The sequence below is a fragment of the Sodiomyces alkalinus genome, assembly GCF_003711515.1.
Source record: "Sodiomyces alkalinus F11 unplaced genomic scaffold SODALscaffold_11, whole genome shotgun sequence".
In the NCBI taxonomy this organism is placed as follows: Eukaryota; Fungi; Ascomycota; class Sordariomycetes; order Glomerellales; family Plectosphaerellaceae; genus Sodiomyces; species Sodiomyces alkalinus.
Genome location: NW_021167089.1, coordinates 235,013 through 256,108, shown reverse-complemented (window position 1 = coordinate 256,108; position 21,096 = coordinate 235,013). Strand labels below are relative to the sequence as shown.

The 21,096-nt window shown below is 54.8% G+C and overlaps 9 protein-coding genes across 9 annotated transcripts; 5 read left to right on the top strand and 4 right to left on the bottom strand.

Moving 5' to 3' along the window:
* Positions 1 to 276: 276 nt before the first annotated feature.
* SODALDRAFT_328638 (SUR7 protein) lies at positions 277 to 2,128 on the top strand. Its single transcript, XM_028610748.1, has 2 exons — positions 277 to 948; positions 1,088 to 2,128. The coding sequence occupies exons 1-2, from the start codon at positions 683 to 685 to the stop codon at positions 1,713 to 1,715; spliced, it is 894 nt and encodes a 297-aa protein (XP_028463125.1). The 5' UTR covers positions 277 to 682; the 3' UTR covers positions 1,716 to 2,128.
* Positions 2,129 to 2,374: 246 nt separating this feature from the next.
* Positions 2,375 to 3,024, bottom strand: SODALDRAFT_283714 (ribosomal protein L7Ae/L30e/S12e/Gadd45; the record flags this gene model as incomplete). The annotated part of the gene is made up of 5 exons (XM_028608430.1): positions 2,375 to 2,437; positions 2,502 to 2,537; positions 2,693 to 2,731; positions 2,799 to 2,842; positions 2,907 to 3,024. The coding sequence occupies 5 exons, from the start codon at positions 3,022 to 3,024 to the stop codon at positions 2,375 to 2,377; spliced, it is 300 nt and encodes a 99-aa protein (XP_028463124.1).
* A 682-nt stretch (positions 3,025 to 3,706) lies between these two features.
* On the top strand, positions 3,707 to 4,828 carry SODALDRAFT_284227 (ribosomal protein L10e; the record flags this gene model as incomplete). Its single annotated transcript, XM_028608454.1, has 3 exons — positions 3,707 to 3,751; positions 4,110 to 4,494; positions 4,593 to 4,828. 3 exons carry the CDS (start codon positions 3,707 to 3,709, stop codon positions 4,826 to 4,828), a joined length of 666 nt encoding a protein of 221 aa, XP_028463123.1.
* A 43-nt stretch (positions 4,829 to 4,871) lies between these two features.
* On the bottom strand, positions 4,872 to 6,696 carry SODALDRAFT_363132 (hypothetical protein; the record flags this gene model as incomplete). Its single annotated transcript, XM_028614532.1, has 11 exons — positions 4,872 to 4,918; positions 5,026 to 5,066; positions 5,169 to 5,201; positions 5,291 to 5,424; positions 5,478 to 5,544; positions 5,623 to 5,684; positions 5,710 to 5,812; positions 5,989 to 6,021; positions 6,359 to 6,424; positions 6,555 to 6,611; positions 6,668 to 6,696. The coding sequence occupies 11 exons, from the start codon at positions 6,694 to 6,696 to the stop codon at positions 4,872 to 4,874; spliced, it is 672 nt and encodes a 223-aa protein (XP_028463122.1).
* Positions 6,697 to 7,017: 321 nt separating this feature from the next.
* Positions 7,018 to 8,829, top strand: SODALDRAFT_284299 (hypothetical protein; the record flags this gene model as incomplete). Its single annotated transcript, XM_028608459.1, has 1 exon — positions 7,018 to 8,829. One exon carries the CDS (start codon positions 7,018 to 7,020, stop codon positions 8,827 to 8,829), a length of 1,812 nt encoding a protein of 603 aa, XP_028463121.1.
* A 599-nt stretch (positions 8,830 to 9,428) lies between these two features.
* Positions 9,429 to 11,046, bottom strand: SODALDRAFT_328635 (hypothetical protein). The gene has a single exon (XM_028610747.1). The coding sequence runs from the start codon at positions 10,722 to 10,724 to the stop codon at positions 9,684 to 9,686; it is 1,041 nt and encodes a 346-aa protein (XP_028463120.1). The 5' UTR covers positions 10,725 to 11,046; the 3' UTR covers positions 9,429 to 9,683.
* Positions 11,047 to 12,345: 1,299 nt separating this feature from the next.
* On the top strand, positions 12,346 to 14,353 carry SODALDRAFT_328633 (hypothetical protein). Its single transcript, XM_028610746.1, has 2 exons — positions 12,346 to 12,881; positions 13,029 to 14,353. The coding sequence occupies exons 1-2, from the start codon at positions 12,698 to 12,700 to the stop codon at positions 14,273 to 14,275; spliced, it is 1,431 nt and encodes a 476-aa protein (XP_028463119.1). The 5' UTR covers positions 12,346 to 12,697; the 3' UTR covers positions 14,276 to 14,353.
* On the bottom strand, positions 14,354 to 16,409 carry SODALDRAFT_328631 (cell division control protein). The gene is made up of 2 exons (XM_028610745.1): positions 15,526 to 16,409; positions 14,354 to 15,324 (listed from the first exon to the last, which is right to left on the bottom strand). The coding sequence occupies exons 1-2, from the start codon at positions 16,030 to 16,032 to the stop codon at positions 14,815 to 14,817; spliced, it is 1,017 nt and encodes a 338-aa protein (XP_028463118.1). The 5' UTR covers positions 16,033 to 16,409; the 3' UTR covers positions 14,354 to 14,814.
* Positions 16,410 to 18,884: 2,475 nt separating this feature from the next.
* On the top strand, positions 18,885 to 20,129 carry SODALDRAFT_337349 (geranylgeranyl pyrophosphate synthetase; the record flags this gene model as incomplete). Its single annotated transcript, XM_028612673.1, has 2 exons — positions 18,885 to 19,072; positions 19,103 to 20,129. 2 exons carry the CDS (start codon positions 18,885 to 18,887, stop codon positions 20,127 to 20,129), a joined length of 1,215 nt encoding a protein of 404 aa, XP_028463117.1.
* Between the last annotated feature and the right edge of the window lie 967 nt (positions 20,130 to 21,096).

The window sequence follows — 21,096 nt, the reverse complement described above, 5'->3', positions numbered from 1 at the left end:
CAGCCACATTGGCTTCCCCTGAAACAAGAACGAATTGGGGCAAACGGTGATAGCGAACCGCCTGGCGAGTTCATGTTCTGGGCCCAATGCAAGGAAGCTGGCGGAGGTCCGCCTCTTACAATTGTACGAAGTACTTTTCCTCGCTTTGGTTTGGGCGTGACGCCAGCCTATGGTCGGTCTGCTGTAATTAGCGCTACGTCACCCCTATTGTCAGTGCTGACATTCAGGTCAGGTACGGACACTGGCGATGGACTAAAATTACAACGTACGAAGTACGTTGTACCTTAGGTAGGTACACTACGAAAGTACTATTCGTACCACTAAACGCATGGACCCTGTCGTCCTCGCTCCAAACAAGACAAAGCATCTGCTCTTCAGGGCGTGAAGAACAGCCCAGTCAGTTCTAAGGAGACGACAGAAAGGCTCACGGAAGACATTCGTCTCACCTGGGCACGGTTTAATTCGTACTGTTTTCGTACCTGGGAAGCAGCCCCCATCTACTGTCGGCTTTTCCTCCATCTCACCTCGACGACGGTTTGCCCCTACCTTAATAGCAACAGGGGCATCTCTCTTTGCTCTATTCCACCACAAAAGTCAACGTCCATATCACGACGAATTTCAACACTGAGACTCCTCCTGGCGCACATCGTCTTTCTGTGTTTTCCTTTATTTCTCGTCTACCATGACTAGGAACGCGCGACGAAACAGCGTCATCGTCGCCGCTGTCTGTTACTTGATCGCTATCGTGTTCCTCATCCTCGTCCTCACAGGGAACACCTACAACAGGCCCATTCTCGCAGACATCTATTTCTTCCGTCTCGACGTCTCGGAGGTCATCCCCGTCTCCGTTCCCAATGCCGTCCTTCTCAATAGCATTGCTCGAAGCCTCGGCCTTCATGACTTCTACCAGGTTGGTCTCTGGAACTTTTGCCAAGGTTACCTTGATGAGTGAGTGAACACCCGTCTCTTTTCCCCTTTCTGACCTTTTTTGCTTTTCTTTTCCTTTCTTTTTTTCTTTTTCAAACTCACTACTTCAAAACATATGTTCAATGCGCTACCGGGAATGGCAAGTACTAACACGCCGCAGGGGCTTCACCGACTGCTCCACCCCCACGGCCGGCTGGTGGTTCAACCCAGTCGAGATCATGACCGAGCAGCTCCTCTCCGGCGCCTCCATCGCCCTCCCGGCCGAGATCAACACCGCCCTCACCATCCTCCGCATCGGCCAGCAGGTCATGTTCGGCTTCTTCCTCGCCGGCATCTGCCTCGCCTTCATCGTCATGCTGCTCACCCCCGTCGCCCTCCGCTCCCGCTGGTGGTCCCTGCCCCTCGCCCTCCTGGCCTGCCTCACCGCCGTCCTCGTCACCGTCGCCAGCACCATCGGCACCGCCATGAGCCTCGCCGCCAAGTTCGCCATCACCGCCCAGTCCGAACTCAACCTCCGCGCCGACATCGGCGTCCGCATGTTCGTCTTCATGTGGATCGCCTCCGTCATGGTCATCGTCGCCTTCTTCGTCCACGCCATCATGGGCTGCTGCTGCCGCCTTGACCGCTCCGGTGTTGGTGAGAATGCCGACGCCGCCGAGGGGAGTGGGAGCCCCAAGGAGGAGAAGGCGTCGAGGTCTTCTTTGGGCCAGGTGCCTAAGCTGCCCAATTTCATGCGCAAGCGCCGAAGTGCCCAGCCAACGGTATCCCCTGTATCCCCTGCATCATGAAATCGTTGCAACACGGTAGAATATGCGGAATGGTAGCCCGGGGGGAACTCTAGACATTGGTCTCAGGCTCGCGTCTTTCTCCCATAGCTGCTCATTTAAGGCAGAAGCGACTCTTTTTTTTATTTTATTCTTTTTGGTTCTTTTTCACTTTGCATCATAGAGCGGCACAGTTCATTCCACTACATCTGCAGTATAGATAGGCGTACGACAGGCTGTAATCCACACACGAAGCCATTTCCCAGCAAAGGCGAAGGCTCAACGAGGACATGTAGGCATGGCGTTTGTTGTACACGTAGTAGTAGAATATATGGTGATTCAGCTGATCGTTCAGGCTCTGGGCAAGAACACAAAAGTAACCCGGCCTGGTCTCCTAGAAAGCCCGGCCCGGGTGAACGCTTGAGGTGAAGGCAGACAGGTGGCGATTTCAAATCATGACACATCGTTCATCTCTCAGGTGGCCGTGTAACGGGAGTCTTTCATTGGTCATCATATTGTACGTAACGGGAGCAGAAGTAACTGCATCCAGAGGGGTATAAAGCCTCGTACATGGCCTAGTCCATGTCATAAGATACATCCGCGATGCCCGAGCTTTTTTTGTTGTCCTCGACTCGAATTCCCAAACGCCGTTACTAGTCCATGCCTCGACGCGCTGAAGCCGTCTATGCCTGCTGGTCGCTAAGGATGTCGGAGTCACCGGCATCGGTGATGGCCATGACACCAACCTGGTCGCGCAAAGTCAGAACAGTCCAGGTTTTTAGGGCGAGACGGATGTCGGTGAAAACGTACCCTGAAGAGCTTACCGCAAGCAGTGCCGAGCTCGATCTGGAAAGGGGTAAGTCAGCAAATTTTATGGCCCTCCAAAGCCTTGGATAAGGCTTCTTCGCTGGGCAGGCCAAGGGACGGGTGTCCACAAGACCGATAGCAACGAACGCCGATGGCTGAAAGCCAGGCTTGAAATATTGAAGGAGTGAACTCACGTTGTTGCCGGTGAAGTGGTGGACAGGGGCCTTGGAAAGCTGTAATGCTACTGTTAGCGGACGTGGTTCTGTAGTTGAAGCATGGAACCTGCGGAATAGAACGTACCATGGCGTAGTACTCAAGCTCGGACTTGCGAAGGGGAGGGGTGTCTGTGTTGCAAGGCACTCGGTCAGTAAATGTCGCATAGAGAACAGGGAGCAGATGTGAACTAACTTCCAGCAATGAGAATCAGCTTGGCCTTGCCGTTGCGGAGTGTCTTGAGAGTGCTCTTGTAACCCAGCACAACTCGGCCGCTCTTCATAACAAGAGCCAGCTTCGAGTTGCTATTCATAACCCCAAGTCAGCCGGATGAACGTTCCTCTCTCTGAACACACGGTGAATCATTTCTGAGTGGAGGTGCCGAAGAGAGCATTTTCCAATGTCGCCCATTCTCAAGTCGAACTGCCTGCCCTCGGAACAGACGCTTCGGTAGCGGCCGTTTCGACGATGAACGGGCCAGAGACCGGTTGGGAAGAAATCCTGAGTACGTACATGCTGTTCGAGTCCTTCTTGCTCTTCTTGGGGGCCATTGTGACGGATTTTGTTGACGGCTGTCCGGGTGTCAAGTCGGTCGTTGGGCGGTATTTCGAGGACGTTGTCGGCGACGAAGAAAGTTTCACACGTTCTTGGTACTCTGGTTGGGATTATTCCTGGAAAGTCAGGTCGGTGGATCTCCAGAAGAAAGTGCCCCACATCGATACCCCAATCGCAGTTGACAGCCAATCATGCGGCTTTATGATAACGCAAGCCCTAATGACCCGCATCGGGTAACGAGGCCACCTTCTTGCCACCCGTTGAATTTATCAGCAACCAAGGTGGTGAATTTCTAAGCAGGTGGGTTCTTGAGCGAGTCCGCCCACTGTCCGTGGAGAGATAGACAAGTCATTTCCGCCGCCCTCCCCTCAACTTCTCCCCGGACATCTCCCACAGTCAACCAACCCCCCCATAGAAGATCGTGAGCAAATACCGACAAAATGGCTCGCCGTCCTGCTCGTTGCTACCGGTACTGCAAGAACAAGGTGAGCGCACTCGCGCCCCACGGTCGTCTTGCATCTCGATTGCCCGCCTAGCCCTAGCTCTCGACACTCTGACGACCGTCCGTCTTCTCGCCCGCGCTCCCGTCTCCGCCGTTGATCGTCAGAAGAGGAAAAGACAAGAAAAGAAAAATACGATGATTTCTTCTGGAGGAAAAACATTGTCAGATGGAATTCTGGAGCGATCAACGGATTATGCGTGGCCGGGCTGGGGCTAGGCGTCGGCAACAGTTCTAGAGATGGCAAAAGATCGAACAGAGGAAGAAGAAAAGAAAAAGAAGAAAAAGAAGAAGAAAAAAGAAACACTGCAGGAAATTGTCGCTAACATGTTTGTTTCAATTAGCCGTTCCCCAAGTCCCGGTATAACCGCGGTGTCCCCGACGGCAAGATTCGCATCTTCGATCTTGGCCGCAAGCGTGCCAGCGTCGACGACTTCCCTCTCTGCATCCACCTCGTTTCCGACGAGTATGAGCAGCTGAGCTCCGAGGCCCTCGAGGCCGCCCGTATCTGCGCCAACAAGTACATGGTCAAGACCGGAGGCAAGGAAGGTTTCCACCTTCGCGTCCGCGCCCACCCCTTCCACGTTGTCCGCATCAACAAGATGTTGTCGTGCGCTGGTGCCGATAGACTGCAGACCGGTATGCGTGGTGCCTGGGGCAAGCCCAACGGCCTCGTGGCCCGTGTCAACATCGGCCAGATCCTCATGAGCCTTCGCACTCGTGACTCTAGTAAGTTCCTGTTGTTCCCGCTCAGCCATTTAATTCCCTGTTGAATAGAGTATTATTTTGGGGGAGGATGTCTGGTCGCTGACTAACGTCATCTTCAGACCGTGCCCACGCCATCGAGGCTCTCCGCCGCTCCCGCTACAAGTTCCCCGGCCGCCAAAAGATCATCGTCTCCAAGAACTGGGGCTTCACCCCTCTCCGCCGCGACGAGTACCTGGAGAAGAAGGCCGCTGGCCGTGTCAAGAACGATGGTGCCTACGTCCAGTTCCTTGCCAACCATGGCCGTCTCGCGGAGAACATGCGCCGGTTCCCCGCTGCTTTCGAGGCGGAGGCTTAGAGGAAGGGTCATGTTTCGCTAGGGGGAAAATGGGGGTTCTTTTTCACAGGGCTGGCGTCTTGAGTGTGATCGCAGGTCCCGTTTGGTGACCTTGCTGCGATAGGGTCCAGATAGGAATTCGATCAAGCCGCATTCCCATGGCATTACATATGGACGACCATTTGAGACAGCCTTTTGTCCCCCTCGTTATCACTCACTTTGTGACCGGCTGGCTACCTTCCTGAACGTTTGATAGCCTCTGGTTTGCTGTGACATTTATATGACAACAACCCGCATGGCGGGGACGACCAAGTGTCTACAAGTCACCGAGTGGGTGCTGATCTGAACTAGCCCCACACACATGGCAGGTGACCGGATGCTGTAAAACAGGTATCTGCACAGAGTGGTTCTCCCTCGTTATAGGGATCGGCAGCAGTGGAAGTCAGGTTAACAGCCGGGGCGATCAGTAATTCCGTACATGACCCAAATAGGGGCATGTTCGTGGTCGTTGTCTCGCTCACTCGGAAGAACAGTTCATCGTTCGGCTCGGCCGCAGTCTCAGGCTGGGAGACATGGAGCTCGACAAGGGAGCTTCCCTTGATTGTGATCCAGACTACCTGTGACAGGATCAACCAGAAGCTCTAGGTATGGCCTGTTCCACAGTTGCAACATCATATTCGTCAACGATCAAGTCCTTGTTTCGTGCCTGCGGAGGGAGTAGCGATGATGACGGCCGTCTTTTCCGTTTTAAGGGTTGTAACCTCGGGGGACCTCGAGGTTCTTCACGGGTTCGTATGATTCTGTACTTGGCTCACATTAACTGGTGGTATGCCTGGGGGTTGAGGCTCTGAGCGGCGGAGCGGTACCAGTCGCGCTGCTGCTGGGAGCCGTGTCGTCATCACCTTGCTCGTCAGAATTTCCTCCTCGATGGTGGTGACTGTGGTAAGAGCTAGTGCGGCGATGATAATACGGGTCGAAGGATATGAGGGAAATTCGAAAAGACCACTACAAACAGAGGGATGGTCGCCACTTGATATATTCCTGATCTACGAGTTCGATGGAAGTGTGATACCGTTCGAATAAGCTCGAAACTCAAAGGTAACCAGATCCGTCGAAGTGCTCGCGGATTATGCGAACATGAGGCGAGACGGTAAACTATGTTACTACCTATGCCAATTTACCAGTTTATGGAGCTTGAACTGAAAGGGCCGGTACTGTGAAATCATACAAGAATGGCAAGGGCAGAAAGATGTCATCAAGGTTTACGAGGAAAGCAACTGTGCGTCTATCTGTTGCAGTAGGGCGGCAGAGCAATTATCCAGTAATACTTTGTAAATAGGTATGAATCACGTACGGTGTCCGCAATACGGATAGACAGCCCGCAATGGTGGGAGGAAGTAGGAAGTATCCGTACACTAGTGTACTAATAAGGTAGGTAGGTACCTTAGGGAAAACGGGAAGCCAAACCGGTACGAGCCTCGTGGTAACAGATTTGGTTCCCCTTGGTCCTCTGTACCGTACAGAGTACCTTACTCAGTACCTTTGTTTCACACGCCATCCTCACCGCTGTTGGTCCTAACAAGCCGCCCCTCTCGTCCCCCAACCGTCTTTCTTGCACTGGCGTGTGACATTTCAGCCCAAACAACTCCGTCCTCCCGTAACCGTACTCCCGTAATTTAATTACTTACCTATTACCTACGGAATACGGGTACGGGCGTCAACTGGGATCCCCCTTTCTACTGGTCACCATTCATCGCCCGCCACTTCACACCGATTCAGTATTTGGTATTTGACCTGGGGGTTCCTCCATCACACCCACCCACCGCCTTCCCATATCATGCTCTACGTATGATCTGCAACCTACTTTCCCATAGACCACCCGAAGACATAGCTGTCCACATATTCCAGCACGGTGTCTTTCTTCTGACTACTTTTTTTCACCTACATCCACGTCCGAGGCTTCGAGTCGGTACTTGTTACCTTAGTGAGGAGCGTGACGACATATTCGGTTTCCCCCCTCTTTATCGCGTGACTACCTGGGGTTGTTGGGTTGCTTCCTTATCAACCAGATCGGGATCCCCTTATCAAAGACTCCTGACAACAGCCAGACCACCCCCCCACCCCCTTACTACCTAAGGTACCTACTATTCGTACATTTGTATTCGAGCTTCCACCTCAACGACCTCCTCTCGGGGCAGGGAGCGATCATCATGGCGTTCCATCAGCCGACTCGACATTCGCTACAGCGAGTCATCCAATCTGTCGGCGATAGGCCCTCCTCGAATCACCCGGGTCACCTCCAATCTGCAGAGCAACCCAGTCCCGATGAATCGCAGACCTGGGTACTCTTCTCGCCTGCTGCTGCTGATGCTACTACTTCGGCCTCGTATCTCAGCAGTGCTGGCGAATCCATCCCTACGCCAGGACGGTCCCAGATTAGCGACCTGGGCAGCCTCAACACGATAGCTCGTTCGAACCGGGATGCGTACTTTAGACAGTCTGCCACTCTCTCGGCTGCTATCGACGACGACTCTGTAGAGGACGATGCCGAGCTCGACAGCCTAGATAGCCATCTTCCCGATTTCCGCACGCTCGCGAGCCCGTACAACGAGCAACCTCCTAGCCATCACCATGACGCCGCCGTTTTCCCCACTCACGACGGGCTCGGGTCGTTCCGGTTAGACCCGCCTGTAGGGGCAACAGAGATCCAGGAGCAGATCTATTTGTTCGAACAGTTCAATCCGCGGCGAGTTCGGAGGAGGAGGGAGAGCCTCGAACTCGCCGAGCTGGAGATGCAAGAAGAGCAGGAGCAGCAGGCACATAAGATGCAAAGGATTGAAGCATGGCGGTTGGAGCAGAGTCGCGTTCTTTTGGAAGAAATACATAAACAAACGAGGCGGAGGAGGCCATCCCCTTCGCAGTCGCAGTCGCAGTCCCCGTCCCAGCCGTCTACCCGACATCGCACGCGGGCCAACGAAGCAAGGACGGAAAATCCCGGAAGCTCCGATCCTGCGGGACAGGCAGACCGGGAAATCATGGATTGGCACGAAGAGCCAGCCCCGCAAGCGCTGGACGACCGGGGCGTATTCGCCAAGATCACGCGAAAGGTCATCAAGGACCTCATCGGGATCGACGACAGGCTGCTCTCCCTCCTACTTGGCGAAACTCTGCCCGCGTCAGAGGACGACGACGACCTTTCATCCACGCCCAAGGCGATTACTGCTGCCGGTCTAGCCACCAGCCCACCGCCTACGGCCGACCAGTCACCCTGGCAGATCCAGGTGCTCGACCGCGTGGCGAGAGAGCTGGGTTTCCTTATTAGCCAGTTGTCGCCACATCCCGGTGCGTTCTCGACATACGCGCGAATGCAAGAGATGCCGATCCCTTACGCCGGCTTGCCCGTCATCCCGGAGACGGCAGCCAGCCCCTCTTCCACTGCTCTGGGAGCCGACGAAGTATCCGCCAAGATGCCCGAATTTAAGCCCACCATGCCCGCCGCGTCCGAACCTATCGACATCCCCCACATCCGAGACGCGGGCGTCGACGTTCGGGAAACGGCCACGCAGGCGACGACCACAACAAATCACCCTCGCCGAGACGAGACCACCACCTTCACGCAGGAGGAATGGGAGCGGGACCTGGACGTCAAGCTCGTGTTCCGCTATCTCCGCTCGCGGTTCACCTCCCACACGGCTTCTGCGCCGGCCTTCACGTCGGGCACGTCGCACTTGGCGACCTGCAGCACGCAGGACCTGGCGGCCAAGGCAGCACGGGTCCGGCAGCACCACCCCCTCGTGGCCCGCACGCGGCCGGCGGCCGAGCGGAGGGCGTTCAAGGCCACGGCGCCGCAGAGCCCGTCGGCGTTGCGGCATGCGTCGAGCTGCGCGAGCCAGAGCACCAGGCGGTCGGCGCGCCGGAGCAGCGTGTCGTCGCGGCACTATTGGGACATTGGCGGTTCCCTGGGGACCGGGTCTGTGATTGCTGGGTCGACGGGTCCGATGGGCAGCTGGGGTGAAGTGTGAGAGGGGTGTAGCGTGGGAGCGTTGGTGGATTCTTTCATGGAGCATTTTGACTTTTTTTTTTTTTTTTTTTTTTTTCTCCTTTTCATTTCTCGCCCTCTTCATCAATGATCTCTTGGGCCTCAATGCGGTTGTTGCTAAAGCAGGCGATTTTACGATGTCTCTTCATAGAGGGATGATCATCTGGTGGTATGTCAAGGCATCTCGCGCAAAGCAATGTTTTCTACTGTCTTTTTTCCTTCTTTTATTTTTCACCCCCCCCTTGTCCCTCGAAGGGATTAAGGCCAGGGGGCAGCTTGGGGAGGTTAACTGGACGACATGGAAGACATGAATGACACTTCGGAGCGGACTTTTAGAGGGATATCGGCCGTCGTAGACGGATGCCGTACTCTTTGAGGCTTTTCGCCTTTCCCCTATCCCACCTGCTTCAGGTTACGACGAAACACCTCTCTTCACTTGATGATAATAAAGCAACACTTGAGCATCCAATCCAAGTACCAAATGAGCTACTCGAGCCTAGTTTCACAGATGACTCTGTCATAGTTTTGTACTCGGTATCACCAAGAACATGGTAAGATTTACTCGTTGTAATGGAACGATTCCGCGTTACTGCGTGTCGCATTTTACCCAGCTTTGCCTGCGTAAAGTTACAACAAATTTGCAATGCTAGGAGGGAAAGACTACAAGTTGAGGTCAAGCCGCCTCGCCCAGGTACGTGAGTGATAAATCAATGCGACGACAAAAACCGCAGCAACTACGTAGAAACGGCTGGAAGATCAAGTTCTCTTGTCCGTCTATGTTGCTGCGCTGTTTCTACCAAAAGACGCTTGAGGCGGTTCCCGCCCATAACGACAGGTTCACCCGACCATACTCCTCTTGCGCCCTCTCATCCGCACGTCCTCCAGCTTCCGTAGCACCGAGGTGGCCTGTTTCGCCGGTAAAGCTCCCCGGTAACCCTCTAGTACCTCGGGGAAGAGCACTTCGGCGCGGGGGTGTGTACTTCCGAAGGCACGCTCCAGGACGTACAAGTCGACGGCGCGGTCCTCATCGGACGAACTCTGGGAGGAAAGACCGAAGTCAATGAGGACAATGTCGCCGTCCAGCGATGCCTTGGCGCCCGAGTCGGTGGCTGTTTCGGCTGTCTCGATTCCAGAATCCGCAGTGGGCGGCGGCCGTAGCATCATGTTGCTCGTCGTCAGGTCACCGTGCACGATGCCGGCCCTGTGGAGCTTGCCAACGACGGTGCCGACGTTCCTCATGAGGGCCTTCAGAGGGGCGTCTTCCCGTATCCTCCGTCGGGCCTCGCCTCCGTTTTCGGTTTCTTCGTCGCTCCACTTCCCAGTCGTTCCCTTGTCGTCCTGGTTCGTGTTCTCCCGGACCTGATGCTTCGGTACGTCTCCCTGCTGCTGCTGCTTCTGCTGATGTGTACTATCGTCGTCTTCCTGCTCCTCCGATATCCTGCTCCCCAGGGACGCCACCTTTTGGGCCACTGCGGCTCGTGGCCGTGACGAAGCGGTGGGGTGCTTCTGGGCGAGCCAGGTGTTGATGGCGACGCGGACGGGGTCCCCGGAGATCCATTCGAGCAGGAGCCAACCGGCGGCTTCGTCGAGGGCAAAGACGAGCGGCACGGGGACGGCTTCGCGGCGGCATCGGTAGAGGATGCGGGCTTCGGCGAGGATGCGGGCGCGGGTGAGGCGGGCGTCTAGGATTGGGTGACGGTATGGCTTGGAGGGCCGGTACTTGAGAGCCGCGGGGCGGGAGGGGTGCAGATGGTTCGTCTTGTAGAGGCGGCCTTCGGCGCCTTGGGCGAGAAGAGTTGGCGCGATTGCGGCGTGGGCGAGGACATGTGGGAGTGGGAATGAGGCGGCGACATGGGTTGGTGGTAGTTGCGCCGCCATGTCTGTATGTTCTGTCGTTCTGTCGTTCTGTGGTTCTGTCGTTCGTTCTTGATTTATCCGAGCAATGAGTATTGTTTATTTTCTCTCATATGCATTTCTGATGCAGATTTCTCTTCCCAAAAGTAACAAATGTGCAAAGGAACGCGTGTCGTCTAAGCATCTCGAGTGTCAGTCGATGAGATGTTCGTTTATCGTCATGGAAATGGAATTTGGAGGGGTTGATCGATTTGAAGGCGGGGCACAGAGCAGATGGAGCAGATGTTTGTTCTTGACACCTGCAAGCTGGGGGATTATCCAGCTATCCAGCTGGCACCAGTCAGCCCGCTTCTGATCCCACTTTGTAAACGGCCCGGTGATTCCCGGGTCTCTGATTACGTCCTTTGTACCTTCATATCTTATCTTCATACCTTCATAAGGTACCTTCGTACCTTCGTACTCCTTGTCGCATAGACCTCCCTCGGGGGTGGAATAACCTGACGGCCGATTACGCGTTTAGGGGGGTGGTTTTCTTTTTTTATCGTATTTATCCTATCCTTTTTACGGTTACGCTGTATTCGACACTCCTGACCCCTGACTCGATGACTTTCCACTTTCCCCTCCCGGAAGGTCAACCAAAACTCGTCTCCCAGGACCCCTTTCGTCTCGGTTTTCTCACCCAACAACACCCAGCCCACCCATTGTTCATTGTTCACCCCATTAGGCCTGGCCGGGGGCAGACACTAATGCTTGCACATGATGTAAAAGTCCCACGAAATAACGGACCAAGCATGCTATCAAGCAACAATCGCGGGGGTTACCCATCCGTATATGGACCCGTCTCAAGCGAGGGGAGATGAAGTGATGCCAACCTTGGCCAACAATGTCTCCAACATGCCAACATGAGATGAACAGGGAGAGGAAACCCCCGGAAGGACGATTCCTGCCAGGGGTCTAGGCCGAACCAGAAATCAAGCCTTTACTGGGCTAGATAACGAATAATAAAGGACGTTCGGCGAGAGAATACGAAAGCATCGCCAGCATGTCAAGACCTTTTGAGTGGAAGTCGTCCACTCTTATACGATTGTACGTTGTACGGACCGTATCACCATGAGACGATTAACCCGAACTTCGGTATTGTTGATTGTTCATGCTCTTTACTTTCTCCTTGTCCCGCTCAATGGCAACATATCCTGGCATCGGTCCTCGTCTCAGATGAACGACCTGATTCCGCACCTCATGCACATCTCATGCAGGTGTATGCGTGTGTATCTGTCCTCAAGAGTGTCCTCAAGAGTGTCCTCAAGACTCGACCCAGTCCTTCTTGGGCGCCTCCCGCCGACGGCATCGCCGCCGTGATCAACGGGCGGACCCACCCCCACCTCTCCTCTCACTCTCAGCACCAACCCTAACATAGCTAACTAGTTCGGCTCCCCGTCAGCAATCGTTTTCTGTTTTTTATTTCGGGGGTTCCAGGAGTACATATGTATAGGGATTCCGAGGGATAGGAAGTGAGATCTGGATGAGTGTACTGCACTGCACTGCACTGCCCTTTGCGAAGTGGGTGATGCGCCACCGTCCCAAACTCGTGGGCAAGCGGAAGGACGGACGTGGAAGCAAGGGAGCGGGGATTCGCGATGCTGCGGTTGGCTGTTTATTCGGTTCGCACCCCTAAGCCCGATCGTCGGTGCCGGCATTGCGGTCCCTGAATAATGGTGTGGTGTGGTGCGGTCCTCGTCCTCTGTGCCTTCTGTCTTCTGTGCTCCGTCTTTCTTTGTCTACTTCTCAATCTCGCCGTCTCCTCTGTTTTATCTATCGCGTTTCCTGAGGAAGGTGCCACGTCAAACATCTCTGGCCTCGTAATATTATGACCACCACGGGGAACAAAGGGCGACTATTCTGACTTTCGACAGCATGCGATTTATTCGGTCCACGTCGTTAGCCGCATTATCACCACCGTTGCCGCCGCCACAGCCATAATCGCCATCCCCTTCATCATGGCACGGCTTCAAGCCGTGCTACTTGCCCTGTGCTATGGCGTCCGAACTGCAATAGCCCAGGAAGAACACCAGATTGGCGCCGTAGAGCTCTTGCCCAACGGGCTGTTTCCTCGCTTCCTCGACCTTACCCCAAAACTGGTGCGCCGCGACGGCCCGCCATGCAATCCTGGCCACCATAGATGTAAGGCTGGCCTTGGCCTGGCCGCTGGTGTCCCCAAAGCCACGGACCTCTTTTTCCTTTTCCTTTTTCTTTTTCTTTTTTGGATGTTGTTGTTGTTGTTGTTGTTGGTCGCGGCACGTAGAACTAACAGAGCGAGTCGCGCAATAGGCATCGATGTGGACGAAGATGGGTTCTGCTGTCGCAATGACCAGTATTGTTACATTCGGCCTGGCGGTCAACCTGGTTGTTGCGCAATCGGGTCGCTCTGCGATTCCAACTGCGATGCTACAGCGTACCAATGTACGACCACCATCACAACATCCGGCACGACTTCGACCTCGTCGGCTTGTTGTGGCCGCAGCTGTCCAACCACGAGCTTCTTCCAATGCGAGTCCGAGTACGGCGGGAATTGCTGCCCTTACGGAGCCACGTGCGCCTCGGGCGGCCTGTGTCGCATGACGAGATCGACAACACCCAGCGCCATCGTTACCCCAATCGACCCTGGCTGCACCGCCACGACCCAGCGATCCTGTTCCGACGGAGGCGGGTGCTGTGACGAGTGGATGCACTGCACCGAGGTTGACCGGACCCGCGGGTGCGCCCCGGGAAACCCATCCAACGGATGGACCTTCGTACCTGACCCGGACGCGGAGGAGGAAGAGGATACAGGCGGGAGTGGCGGGCTGTCTACCGCCGCCAGGGCGGGGATCGGCGTCGGCGTCACTGTGGGAGCATGCGCTCTTATCGGCGGCGTCGTCTGGTTCTTTTGCTTCGGGCGCAGGAGACATCGACAAGAACAACAACAGCACCAACAACAACAACAACAACAACAACAACAACAGAACCAAGGGGGGGCCCGAGAGCAACAACAACAGCAAGATGGCAGCCGCCGCTCATCCCAGCCCATCTCGGGCACTGGATCACATCACCCCCGCGGTCGCAGGATCACCGGCGATCACACTCCCGGCGGGCAAGCCATGTCGGACGTCGCGACGGACATATCGCGCCCTACGCGCCGGCGCGGCTTGACGCAAGACTACTTCGGCCCGGCCGCCGTCGCGGGTCCCTTCACCGAGACGGCAACCATGTCGCCCGCCACGTCCCCGGGCCTCGACCGCGGCGTGCCCCTGATGGCGCAGTCGCCAAACGACATTGCAGCGCCCGTGGAAATCGACTCGCAAGTTTCGCCAGCACTGCCCCGCAGAGATGATGCCGCCGGCGCAACGGTCGCATCCGCCTCGGCGCCACCGCAGCACTCACCGGCGGCGGCTGAGAACTGTTTTGAGCTTTACGGTACCGAGATATCCCCGGAACGTTATGCGCGGCAGCAATCGCAGGGGTCATTATCACCTTGGTCGCCGATATTGACGCCCCAAAGTATGAGGGGCGGATCGGAGCCGGAGCCTCGGCCTTGAGCAGGTCCATGAAGAGAGTACAATATAGAAAGGAATATAGCATAGTTATATAGCGCATCTATTTCAGAGAAATCGAGTCTTATTTTATTCTTCTCTTCTCTCGGCAAATCCTTTAAGAATATGCCAGTGAGCCGACAGCAGGTCTTCGCAAAGCCCATGTGCCGGATAAGACCCTGAGGGGGCATATGTGACAACCCAAGGTCAAGAGAAAGAAAAGAGAGGTCAAAATAGATGATATTATACTCGCCTCGACAAACAAGCTGCGGGCAAGATCCGGACTCTTTCTCCTTTTGAATACAAACAAACAAAACTCCGAGCCTGTTCCGTCCAAGTTGTTACAATCCGACCGACCGCAGAGACAAGACGACCCCCCCCCCGCCGATACCATCCTAAACGCCATGGAACGGAAATGTAGGAGCAGATGTAAAGCCACCACAGCAAAGAGAGGGGTGACATAAACACCGAAAAGAAAAAGGGGGACGGACCCAGCTCCCCAGCCGCACCTCTGCCCACCATCCTTCTACTTTCTCTTCATCATCTCACAGAACACCCCCAAATGGAGTACAAGTGCGCAAATCCCTGACCAGGTCCTCAACACTGCTGAGGTGCCGGCCGAGGAGCTCCTGCTTCTCCTCGGTAGTGAGGGTGTTCTCGCTCTCGCTTCCGGCGCGGGGCCTGCCTCCGGCGGCGGCGGAAGAGGCGGGAGGAAGGTGAGGGCCGGGACCAGGACGGGAGGCGTTGCTGCGGAAGGCGCCGGCGAGTTTGCTGGGGCTGCGTTGGAGCATGGCGGGGACGGAGGCGCGGGCGTCGGCGCGCGGGATGGAAGGGACCTCGGGCATGAGGTAGAAGTAGAGGAACTCGACGAGCTTGAGCTTGACGTCGCGCGGGGTGGAGCGGGATTTGAAGAGGGAGGTGACGGTGAGGAGGCCGTCGAGGGCCTCGAAGGTGCGGGTGTTGGAGGGGGCGTCGATGAGGGCCACGACGAGGGTGAGGAGGGTCGCGGATTGGATGGCGGGGCAGTTGACGGGTTCGAGGAGGTCGAGGAGGAGCTGGGAGACGAAGCGCGATGCACTGGTTAGTTCCAATTTCACACGGCTTCGTTGCTTGGAAATATCTGTCTGTCTTTCCTCTCTTCTTCTTTTCTTCTTTTTTTCTTTGTTTCCTTTTTTTCTTTTCTTTTTTTTTTTTTTTCCTTTTCCCTCTCTGTTCTCTTTCCCCTCCCCGGTCATGTCTCACTGGTGGTGGCTTACATTCATGTTCTGCTCTCTCGAGAAGAGAGTCTTGCTCGGCGGGTGAAGGAGGAGGACACCTTGGATGGTGTCGAGAGCGCCGAGGATGAGGAGATCGTTCTGCCCGTCTGCGCTCTTAGCCATGAGGCGGTCGAGGGTGTTGATGAGGCGCAAGGCGACATTCCACTCGAACCCCTCCTGAAGCTTGAAGAACTCCCGAAAGGCCGGATCGTCAGAGAGCTCGCTTAGGGACTTGCGCCTGCCGCGGCTGTCTTCGTCGTCGTTGTCGTCCGTTTCGGCGCCGCCATTCCGTCGGTCGCCGTCGTTCGGATCGCCGACGGAGGAAAGCTTGCTGTCCGAGCGCTTGTGATGATGGTGCGCTTTCGTCGGGGAGGAGGAGGAAGAGCGCGCCGGGGCGGAGAGACATATCTGGGCGAGGAGGCCCTCGACTTGGCGCAGGCCCTTGCGGATCTTGGGCCCGTCGTAAGAGGAGAGGTTGTCGAAGGCGAGGGAAAGAAGGGCTTCCATTGTTGTTGTTGATGATATCGGAAACCGTGGGGTGATTAGTGCGCAACTGGGTATCACAAAGAAAGACAAGAGACAAAAGAAAATAATACACCGAGGAGTCGATGTTGATGCTGATGGGAATGAGAATGGGAATGGGAATGCGGAATGTAGAGCAAGAACTGCCTCTGTTTCCGGCAGAGTAGAGCTGTTAATACAAATGATGGGAAAGATAAAGGCGCCTTAACACTTGCTGGCTTGCTCTCCTCTCTCTCGTCCCCTTTTTCTCTTACTCGAGTATTATACAAGGCGCAAAGAGTAAAAGAGGTGAGAGGAGTGCGCAAGACGGCGATAAGGGCCAGGTGAAGGGACTTGATGGATAGATGCTATCATGAGCTTCGAGGCCGGGGAAGCTGCAGCTAGCTGAGAAGAGATGGCCGCAGCTTAAAGGCCAGCCAGAGAATTGTTTTGATTCGTTGCCATTGGGTGGTTACGGATGCCCCAGCAACCGGCATAACCTAGGGACTGGACAGGACCCTGGGCTGGATCCGGTTTAGCGTCGACTGACAGGCCAGGGACTGTCTGTGCCCTCGTCCTCAGATAACAGTACCGTAGTACTTTGGTACATACGACTAAGCTAAGGTACCTACCTTAAGGTATGACAGCTCCCACTCCAGGAAGTCAACGCCGATAAAGTTCGTCCACCAATAATTACCTTATTCGATGGACGTTATTAGCTGATGAAACTGAACCAACCCCCAAAAATCAATATAGAAACCCGAAACTCCTATCACCGTTGTTCTTTGGCAACTTTCGTCTTTCCACAGACTCATAAACAGGACTTACGAAGGGCTAGGGCGACAACCCCCAACCCCGGGTCCATTTCTGAGGACTGTGCAAGTTTATGTATACGTACGAATCAAAGATTGTATGCATGGCGCAGGAGGATGCAGATGTCTAGTTTCAGATTTCAACACATGCTAGGCTTTGCGTTTTGTCACGTGTGAAGTACAGACGTGGCATCAGCAGGCAATCAAACAGAAGCCCAGAGTTTGTTCGAACCAGCCAGTGGAGAGACACTGAAGGGAGCCAAGATGCCCCCATGCCTACTTGCTTCTACAGTAGCTAGCTGGTAGTGTAATTACCGCTGAGACACGCTAAATGACCAAGCAACACGATCTATTCCTTTATTTTCATTTTATTTTCATTCTTCTCTTTATTAATACCTTGGTCTTCTGAATGATCAAATTTCTCTTCTTCATCAATACTCCCTTCCTTGCTGTCCAGAGCTTCCAGAGCTTCTCTGCTTACCTGATGCTCCCTCCCTCTTCTCGGTCTTCTTAGGCGCGACACTTACGACGGATTAGCATGAAAAGAAAGAGTCGAGCATTTCGCAACCCTCTCTACTTTGCAAGTTAACCCGAATCTGTCGCCCTTGCTTCGTGCTTGTCTACTTTCCAATACTCAACCTTGGGTGTTCAAACCCTCCCTGGACCGCCACCGGTGAAAGCAGTGCAGCTAGCTCTACCTAACCTACCTTAGGTACCTCACCTTATCCAGTCCCATTCAAATTCCAGTACCTCCAGTACCTCACCCTATACGGTACCTTATTAGGTACCTCCACCAGCTGTAAGGTACCTGACTTGACTAGCTCCTGGGCCCACACAATGACGTCGATCCACACTGGAAGCAATGCAATGGCGGCTCCTGCCACACCCTCCATGTCACTCCGAGTAGCTCCGATCAAAATACCCCACAGAAATCGTCCTTCACGTTTCCAACCAAGGCGGCGGCGATCTGGACCCTACTCTCCCACGCAACAACATCTCGATCATACGAATAATCCCACCGACACCTCGAGTCTTTACTGTCTTTCTTTGACATCAATCCCACCTTCCTCCCTGCGATCGCAAATCGTCCAGCTCGAGTCCCGCCCCATCCACCAACTGCTGGCAGCATCACCATCAGCCGCATCAGCCGCATCAGCCGCATCACCAACATCACCCTCCAGGCACCAACGCCGTCCACTCTCTCAGCCAATCCCCATTTGCTGCTTGCTCGAAGTATGTGTGCGATTTATTCAATACCATCGACCATTCTTAATATTGTTCTTTCCACTCTGTTTTTCCCTTGCGATTTGTCATGGGGCTTCGCTGTATCCCTGGCTCCCCAAACTTCCCCGGCTTCCCCTTGGCTTTGCTTGGAGGCACTGTTGGCGGCCGCATTTTTTCTTTCTTTTTTTCCCTTTTTCCTTCTTTTTTTCTTTGTTCTTTCGTTCTCGCCAGCCTCCAAAAGCCCTTCCCTATTCCCTGGTTCCTTGCTCCATACCAGTAGGTGCATATAATGTACAACGTACAGATGCAGCCCATTGTTCTTGCCCTTAACCCCGCCTATCTACGGTCTAGTGTGTCTTCCGATTTAAGTATTGTTCACATTGTCTTTCCTGCTCCCTTCGCTCAGTTTCCCACCCATCTCTAACAACTGGACTATTCACTGCCCGCTCGCTGCTTCCCCTGCTACTGATGGTCATACGTTGTAAACGAAAATCGGCAGACAATCAGCACCTGCACCTTCTTGTTGTGAGAACCAAGCTTGATGCTGATCACGAGATGCTTTGTCTTTAGTCTTCACGACCTGGCTACTCTGCCCTTCCGGTTGTGCCTGCTGCCTGCCCGACTGTTAATCCGGATCCTGGTCCGGTACCCATAACCTTCTCTTCTCCAGGCTCTTCCTATCCACATTGTCAAGGCCAATCCGATTCGGCGCCTTCCCATTCTGGCGAGTCACAGCTTCCTGCCGCATCCCCACGATACCGTGACAAGCCAACCTCAACCTCCTTCAACCTGCTCACGTCCTCCCAACCTGAATCAGCGACAATGGCATCCTCCCACTCTCCCACTACAAGTACTACAAATACCCCCCCGGGTCTTCCTCTTTCGACCATCAACAGCCCGCCACTCGCCTCTCCCAAAGCTATTCCACCACGAACCTCATCCACCGGTGTCGTGCCCCCCGTCCAGCCGCCTCCTAGATCCACCCTCCGCCCACTCTCAGAAAGCGACTGGTTTTCTCAGAGCCAAAGCCAGCGTCCCAGCCGCTCTCCCGATTCTCCACCGAACAACGCCGCCAACACCAACACTCCAACTACGTCCTTCACTGTCACCATGCATCCACCTCCGCCCCCCGACCCCAACCGCTACGCGATCGAGAACATCAATATCACAAGCAAGAGGCCCTGGCCCGAAGAGAAGGAGAAGGTCCTGAATGGTCCATATGACTACCTCTTGGCACAGCCGGGCAAGGATTTCCGCTCTCAGCTGATCGGCGCCTTCAACGCTCTGCTGGATGTGCCGGAGGAAAGCCTGGCCATCATCAACAAGGTCGTCGCCATGCTGCACACCGCTAGCCTGCTCATCGACGACGTCGAGGACTCGAGCTCCTTGCGCCGTAGCCTACCCGTCGCCCATAACATCTTCGGCGTGCCCCAGACCATCAACTCGGCCAACTACGTCTACTTCTGCGCCCTGCGCGAGCTCCAGAAGCTGAACAACCCCACCGCCATCGACATCTTTACCGAAGAACTCGTCAGCCTGCACCGCGGTCAAGGCATGGACCTCTACTGGCGGGATACCCTGACTTGTCCCACCGAGGACGACTATCTCGAGATGGTCGGGAACAAGACGGGAGGCCTGTTTCGCCTCGGCATCAAGTTGATGCAGGCCGAATCGAGCAGCCCGGTGGACTGCATCCCCCTGGTCAACGTCTTCGGCCTGGTCTTCCAGATCCGCGACGACTACCTGAACCTCAGCAGCAGCGAGTACTCCCACAACAAGGGGTTGTGTGAGGACCTGACCGAGGGCAAGTTCAGTTTCCCCGTCATCCACGCCATCCGCTCCGACCCGGGCAACCTGCAGCTCATCAACATCTTAGGCCAGAAGACCTCCGACGTTGAGGTCAAGCGCTACGCCGTCTCTTACATGGAGCGTACTGGCTCTTTCGATTACACCCGCCAGGTTATTTCCGTCCTCGTCACCCGTGCCCGCAAGCTTGTCAACGAGATCGATGCCGGCCAGGGGGCCACCGCCGGCTTGCACGCCATTCTCGAGAAGATGACCGTCTAAGAACCGTGATCTTGCCTGCACGGTGGTCCGGATCATATCGACCTTCCTTGCAGATTCATGACCTTTTTTATTTTTTTTTTATTTTCCCCATCATCGACAGCAACTCTCCTTTTGCCTGACGAAGCTGGACAGCCTGGAGGAGAATGAAATGAGGAGATGATGTGTTGGAGGGTCGTCCCCCCCGGGAACGAATGGCCCGGCGTGCGGAAGTAGCTTGAGCCAGGAACAACTTGAGCAACAAGGGCCCCCGCTGCCGAACACTGGGCTGTCGGGGAACCACACCCAGCTTCTGACGCCGACAGGAATAACATCAGCGAGTCCCGCGGCCTAGTCGTCGATCGAGGACGAGACCGGTTCGGGACAGCAGGTTCCAAAGGCTGAGCTTAACTTTGCGAATTGGTCAAAACTAGCTACGCCGATATGGAGCAGGAACACGGGCTCGTTACGGGGATCAATGTGCCCTTATAAACGAGCTTTTTCCGAAACCAAAAACTCGCACGGGCTTCAGAGTGCGTCACTTTGACACACAGGCGTATGACTTTAGTGGATACCTACCTGCAGCGAAGCGGTTTGGTTTAGGTCTGAAAGCAATAGTAGCGTTTATGATACCATTTCTGACTTGCTTTTTTCTTCTTTTTTTCTTCTTCTTTTGTTTCCCCCTCTCTATATGCGGGTCTGCACTTTCATATCACCAGTCGCTGGAAGGATATTGTCGCTCCTCGCACCAAGAGTGTACGACACAATTGCTACACACCAAACATACACCCAATTTGCGTGGCTACGTGGTAGGCTTTACCAACCTTTCCTAGGCCATTGCCTACTCGGGGTAGGATAGAGAGATATAATAGAACAAGCAAGCTACCGCCAAACGTAGGGAATGTAAAGAATGGCCATATGTCCCATGAACATGTCGTGTATCACATTCTTATTAGGTATCTGGCCCCCTTTTTTTCTTTTTGGTTTGGGG